Source organism: Neophocaena asiaeorientalis, unplaced genomic scaffold (assembly GCF_003031525.2).
Source record: "Neophocaena asiaeorientalis asiaeorientalis breed wild unplaced genomic scaffold, Neophocaena_asiaeorientalis_V1.1 scaffold166, whole genome shotgun sequence".
Taxonomy (NCBI): domain Eukaryota; kingdom Metazoa; phylum Chordata; class Mammalia; order Artiodactyla; family Phocoenidae; genus Neophocaena; species Neophocaena asiaeorientalis.
This window is the reverse complement of record NW_020174933.1, coordinates 4645737-4653093: the sequence shown is the minus strand read 5'-3', so window position 1 is coordinate 4653093 and position 7357 is coordinate 4645737. Positions and strand designations below refer to the sequence as shown.

Here is a 7357-nt window from a genome sequence, read left to right as displayed (position 1 = left end):
CGCGCCCCCTCCTCCTCCAGTCGCTGCAGAAGAAAGCGCAGCGTCTCCACGCGCTCCGCGGACGCCTCCTCGCAGCACAGCGCCCCAAGCAGGACCCGAGGGTCCCGGCTCTGCGAGAGCAGCGTATCCGCCAGCACCCACTCCATTTGACCCGAGCGCCCGCAGGAAGGCGCCGGCGTGCGCTAGTGCGTGCGCGTGCGCGGTGGGCCCGGGCGCGCGCCCGCAGGTAGGGGGCTTGCAGCCCTGCCCTAGTCCTGCTAGGCGTGCTTTGGGCAGGTCTCACCAGAACTGCCTTGGATCTGATCCTCTCGCTTCTGCCCCTTACTTTCGTAAGAGGAAACGAGGCCCTCGTTAAACGTTAATGTCGTATCTATACCAACTCCATCGATTCCTAATTGGAGATTGGCCCGCCCGAGGGCTTTAAATCATTCAGGCGCTGTGAGGATGGGCCAGAGGTACACCACTCACGATCACCTAGAAGCTCTTTTTTCAAAAAGGTGCAGCCTGGCACCACCCACACAGAGACTGACACACTGGGTCCGAAATGGGTTCCCGATATCTGCATAAAAAATAAATAACGAAAACCCAAGAATGAGGTAGAGGCCCTGAAAAGTACTCTAGCTATGAGCCAGGGATAGGGCTGAAAACGAGATACCCACCACGACGCCGGCAGTCAAATGCCCAAGCGGACTCTTGCATGCAGCCCTTCGCACACAATGCTTATGCTCCCACATGTAGAGTCCCCCAAATAGTCCACGTGTCTGTATGTTCTGTATATCTGACAGCATCTACTGCTAAGTACAGAAACCTCACCTTAGCATGCACGGTACTGGTTTGGTTTCTAGCTCAATCCTAGGCAAACTGAATCAATGACTTGGGTTTTCACTTTGCCTTCAACCATAGAGAAGTCCATGGAGAAGTCACAATCTCACCTTCAAAGAGCTTGATGTGTAATAAGCATAATGGATAAAGTGTAATTTAAAGTTATTTAAGTTTATTTTATGTAATTTAAAATTATTTAATTTTTAGATTTTTGGTTTTATATAATTTAAAGTTATTTACAGTTATCTGACATCATATATGCAAGATTTTTTTTCCGTATTTCAGGGTCATTCAGTTTTCCATTGACAGATGCGTAAAGGGTTCAGCTGTAAGCCTACTTAGAATGTGTCAGTAAATATGCATTGCCTTCAACATTTAATGTGCCAATAAAATCAGTTTCCTTCAACATATATTCTTCATATATCTATCAAACAAAAATATGCAAATGTCTTGAGCAGACACTTAACAAATGAAGATGTGCAAATGTAAGCATCTGAAAAGGTGTGAGTATCATTATTCCTTAGAGAAATGCAAATTAAACCCTCAAAGAAATACCACTTCACACCCATCAGAATGGCTAAAATTTCAAAGATTGAAAACACCAAACGGCTGTTGAGGATTTCCTTTTCTTGAAACTCTGTCTTCCTCTAGTTTTCATCATATAGCTAATTCCTGTTTTTTTCTTTGTCCTGTTTCCCCAGCTGTTTCTTCTCCATCTCTTTGGGGGAAGAATCCTCTTTCTCTTCCTGACTTCACCTGTTCATATGGATGTTACCAGAATTACAGCTTCAGATCCCTGCCTGTTCTTCTCACTCTAAATTTTCCCTGAATAACTTCATTAAAACTATAGATTCAACTATGATTTACACGCTAATGATGAAAAAAATCTAGATCTCCTGCACAGATCTCTCTCCCAAACTGCAAACTTATCTACCTACTGCCTACCAGATGTCTCCATTGAATATCACTCAGGGCATCAATCTCTGCTTTTATGAAGGTCACCTCACTGTCTTCATTCCCCCATCATCATTACAGCACCCCCACCACCACCACCAGTATACTTCTTCCCAGGTATTTCCTATTTAGGGGAATGGCTGTCATGCACTGAGTTGCCCAAGTCAAAAAACCTGGGAGCCAATATGTTACCAAACCAACCTTGGGTCCCCTTGCCTGCATGCAGCAAAGTCAATCTACTGACACAGGGTCGTGGTGAAGGAAAGTGCAGCATTTACTGCAGGGCGTCAAGTAAGGAGTCCAGGTGGCTAGTGCTTAAAAGGTCCGAACTCTCCAAAGGCTTTCAGGGAAAAGTTTTTAAAGACAAAGTGAGGGAGGGGCATTGTGGGGTGTGTGATCAGCTTGTGGACACTCTTCTGATTGGTAATCGGGAGTCAACTGGTCTGGGGTTTACGTGCTTGTGGGCAGCCTACAGTTAACTTCCCCCACCTGATGGGGGTTTCAGTAGCTGCAAAAGAGCTCAAAGACTATGGCTCAGAATATCATCCATAGCCCTTGAGGAGGAACTAAAGGTCCTTGACTTTGTTTAATGGCTAAACTATTATTATTTTGTCTTGCGTGACTGCTTTTCTTTTTTTCTGCATTTTCTCACTTCTCTGATTAAATTTACTCTTTGTAACTCGGGGAAGGCCTAGGAGGCTAAAGGTATTTTTACAGACAAGAGGCAGGCAGAGGACACTGGGGTAGGTGTGGTTTGTTCTAGGAAGGCCCTATAGGGTCTTGCTCAGTTACAAATAGACTTCCCACTCTCTTCTTTGATTCCTCAAATCTATCCATGAAACTTCCTAAATTTTTTGGTGTCCCCACCTTTCTGTCCCCCACTAACAGCTTACTTTTAGACTCTCCTCATTTCTTACTAAGATAAGAGCAATAACTTCCTGCCTGATTCGCTCCCCACCCCAATACACATGCCTTATTACTACCAGGATGAGCTTCCTAAAATTAAACCACGACCATCCATAGCCCCCAGAATGATTGTTGAATTTCTTAGCATGACATCCCAGATGCCCCTTGAGGTGGTCCTGCCTACCTCTCCAGCCCCATCGTCCTCATGCCCCATATACACCTGGATTTTGAAGTCCCTAAAACATGCCGTGTGCTCTCACTTTGTCTTTTCAAAAGCCCTTTCATCTTCTGGAAAGCCCTTACTTCTACTCCACTTGTTCAAGACGCATGGTCCAATGTCATCTCTCCAGAAAGTCCTTTCTTAATACCTCACTCCCACCACCAACACCCACCCCACCTAAGTGAGGTCACCCTCTTCCAAATTCCCCAAACATCCTAGCATATACCTAACACAGCATTCGTCATGCTGTTATAACTGCAGGTTTACTTCTCTGCCCCCTCCCCTCCCAAGAGCAATTTGAGGGCTAGGCAGGGGTTACGGAGTTATACCTTTTATCACATGAATCCCAGTACTTGCACCTCTCGTTATATCATGCTCAAGAAATGCTTATCTTCTACTCCTCAATGAAGACCCAAGCTACAAGGCATCTCTGAGAAGCCCCTCACAATGCACCTAATCATACTTCTTCTGTCTTCCCCAAACTTTCAGTTGTGGTAATAATAATAGCTAACAATTACTTATCATACTTATGAAGAAGACATGGTAATATCTTTATACAACTGCACTGAATCCTCAAAACAACTCATAAATGAAGTGCTATTATTTTTCTCATTTTACGGATGAGGACACTGAGAATAGGAGGGGATAAGTAACTTGCCTCGGTGTCACACAACAAAAAAGCAGCAGAGCTGTCTGACTCAAAGCCGTGCACTCTGCTACATTACCTCCAAACCATCAAGAAAGAGAAGTCTACAGTTACTAACAGGTTTACCGCCTACATGATCTGCACTCCCAGGGTCTAGCAGACAGTAGGCACTCAGTAAATGATTGTTGTAGGAAGAAATGAATGAATATGTGTTTCCGCCACAGTTTATGAACTCCTTGCAAATTAGGATTTTGTTTTTAATTCATTTTGTAGCCTACATGCCAAACATAGTACCAGAAGCATGATAGCTGCTCAAAAAGTGCTTGAAACTGGGTGAACAAGAATTCAGTATTTTATAGTGAGAGTGTTATAAGTTCATCAGTCAGAAAATTTCCAGGGACATAAGGACTCTTGAAACATGAGCATTTGAAAGCTGAAGTCCTTGTCGCCCGGTTCAACATGCAACGATACACTGCTTTGAGACACAGAGGAGACCCCGTGTGAGACCCCTCACGAAGATGAGGGGTTGCTTTGGAAATGATATGGGAATAGGCTTTACAAGGGTTTGCTTCCCTACCCCTTGCAAGTTTCCTGTTTTATCCATAAATGAATTAGGGTTTATGACAATTTTTTTTAACATATAGTTGATTTACAATGTTGTGTTAGTTTCATGTGTACAGCAAAGTGGTTCAGTTATACGTATACATATATATACATTCTTTTTCAGATTTTTTTTCCCTTATAGGTTATCACAAAATATTAAGTATAGTTCCCTGTGCTGTACAGTAGGTCCTTGTTGGTTATCTATGTTACATATAGTAGTGTGTATCTGTTTATCCCAAACTCCTAAGTTAACCCTCTCCCCCCTTTCCCCTTTGGTAACCATAAGTTTGTTTTCTATATCTGTGAGTCTATTTCTGTTTTGTTTATAATTTCATTTGTATCATTTTTTTTAGATTCCACATATAAGTGATTTCATATGATATTTGTCTTTGGCTTACTTCACTTAGTATGATCATCTCTAAGTCCATCCATCTTGCTGCAAATGGCATTATTTCATTCTTTTTCGTGGCTGAGTAATATCCCATTGTGTATATCTACCTCATCTTCTTTATCCATTCATCTGTCGATGGACATTTAGGTTGCTTCCATGTCCTGGCTACTGTGAACAGTGCCACAGTGAACACTAGGGTGCATGTATCTTTTCGAATGATGGTTTTCTCCAGATATATGCCCAGGAGTGGGACTGCAGGATCATATGGTAGCTCTATTTTTAGTTTTTTAAGGAACCTCCATACTGTTCTCCCTAGTAGCTGTACCAGACTAGCCGTTATTTTAACCTCAAAAACAGGTGCCAGTAAGGGCAGTTGTTAGAGTTGCGCTATCTTCTGTGCAGCAACTACACCCTAGCCCATACATTCATGTATTCATTCAACACTCTCTGGCATCACTTAGACCCCAAGCCTGCCCCGTGCTGTTTCCTCAGGCAACACATGTGTGCGGTTCTGAGGAAGAAACTCTGCCTGTGCTGTGCGTTGTGGATGTGAGTGTCCGGCAGTGGCCTCTGAGGATCCATTTCGGGGGATGCGCTCCATCCTCCACCTCTGGCTCTCACAGCTGACCTGCTGTCTATCCGTTAGGTGCTCACAACACTGGTTCCAACCTGTGAATAACTCCCATGTATGGGCGTTGGTTGTCTACACCATATATTTTACATCTTTCCAAGAGATCTCGGAAGATGCATATCCTTGATTCCCTTCCCATCTGAAATAGAGCACCCATAAATGTGATTGCTGGGAAGCACCCTGAATTTTAATCCCTTCTCACTTTCCCAACTTAAAATGGATACTGCTTCCCTCTCAGTAAAGGTAACGGAGAGAAGAGCAAGAGAGACTGGGGAGAAGGATGTGTAAGTGAGGGAAGAGGATCCAGATGAACGTTCGCTCACATGTCTCCTCCCTCTAGGAGTGTTTGCATGAGCTCACTGTTTGCTACTGTTGAGAGCCCTGCAGATACTTAATTTGGTTTTTCATGATGCTACCAGGGAAGCAGTGGGCAGGAACGGCACGACAGGACGAATAGATATCCCCAGAAAATAAGAAATGATGAACATGCTGACTTCAGATCGGTACACAGGGTGCAGCCACCACGGAAAACGTTGTGGAGGCTCCTCAAAAAACTAAAAATAGAGCTGCCATATGATCCAGCAATCCCACTCCTGGCCACGTATCTGGAGAAAACCATCATTCGAAAATATACATGCACCCCAGTGTTCACTGCAACACTATTTACAGCAGCCAAGACGTGGAAGCAACCTAAATGTCCATCGACAGATGAATGGATAAAGAAGATGTGGTACATATAGACAATGGAATATTACTCAGCCATAACAAAGAATGACATAATGCCATTTGCATTATGCAACATGGATGGACCTAGAGATTATACTAAGTGAAGTGAGTCAGACAGAGAAAGACAAATACCATATGATATCACTTATATGTGGAATCTAAAATAGGACATAAATGAACATTTCTGCAAGACAGAAACAGACTCACAGACTTAGAGAACAGACTTGTATTTGTCAAGGGGGAGGGGGGTGTGGGCATGGATTAGGAGTTTGGGGTTAGCGGATGAAAACTAGTATATACAGGATGGATAAACAACAAGGTCCTACCGTAGAGCACAGGGAACTATACTCAATATCCTGTGATAAACCATCATGGAAAAGAATATGAAAAAGAACGTATATATGTATACATATACGTATATATATATGTATAACTGAATCACCGTGCTGTACAGCAGAAATTAACACAACATTGTAAATCAACTCTACCTCAATAAAATAAATTTTACAAAAAGATAGGTAGCCAGGGCTCAAAACCCACTTAAAGAGTTCTTCTTAAGCGTATGCATCTTACATGACTATATGCTCTGGAACGAATGGGCTGTGGCATAACCCAAAACTCGGATCTGTTCAGAAGCTGACATTTCTTTGGACAGAAGATGGTGCTATTGTCAATGCAGTGTGCTTTTGCCATCCTTTCAACTTGGTGCAACGTGGAAGTCAGCGATAGAAAGAAAATAGCAATTGCAGAGCAAGATTTCAGCTGGAGTCTTCGGTGAGCCTCTGAGGGTCTAAGAACGGACTTGACGACATGGAGGGTGGGGAAGGATAAGCTGGGACGAAGTGAGAGAGTAGCACGGACGTATATACACTACCGAATGTAAAATAGCTAGCTAGTGGGAAGCAGCCGCATAACACAGGGAGATCAGCTCGGTGATTTGTGACCACCTAGAGGGATGGGATAGGGAGGGTGGGAGGGAGACACAAGAGGGAAGAGATATGAGGATATATGTATACATAGAGCGGATTCACTTTGTTATACAGCAGAAACTAACATTGTAAAGCAATTATACTCCAAAAAAGATGTGGAAAAAGAAAGTTCCTGCCACGAATGTTTCTCAAGGGCTCATTTTTTTCTCATCTTTTCAATCATTTCAAATAAAAGTCCATAGAGCAGCAAAAAACAAAAACAAAAACAAACCAATGGGAGGGAGCTGCCTGATAAGCTGCTGAGATTCTTGCCTTGTGATGTCTCCCCTGAAAGCCCTTCAGAGAATCTCCGCAGACAGAATTGCCATCGCAGTATGGGTAATAGGTTTACGTGAAGGGCAACGTCTAGAAAACTCGAATTCCCTGTGGGGAGTCAGTGTCAGCCACCATTATTTATTTATTATTATTTATTTATTTTTTTGCGGTACGCGGGTCTCTCACTGTTGTGGCCTCTCTCGTTGCGGAGCAC

General features: G+C 43.3%; 1 protein-coding gene across 1 annotated transcript in view; it reads right to left on the bottom strand.

The window, feature by feature from the left end:
- Positions 1-146, bottom strand: part of TARBP1 (tRNA guanosine 2 -O-methyltransferase TARBP1) — a 62316-nt gene extending 62170 nt beyond the window's left edge. The window contains exon 1 of the mRNA XM_024761487.1: positions 6-146. Coding sequence (XP_024617255.1) covers positions 6-146 — 141 coding nt within the window. The remainder of the gene's footprint in view (positions 1-5) is intronic.
- Positions 147-7357: the final 7211 nt, after the last annotated feature.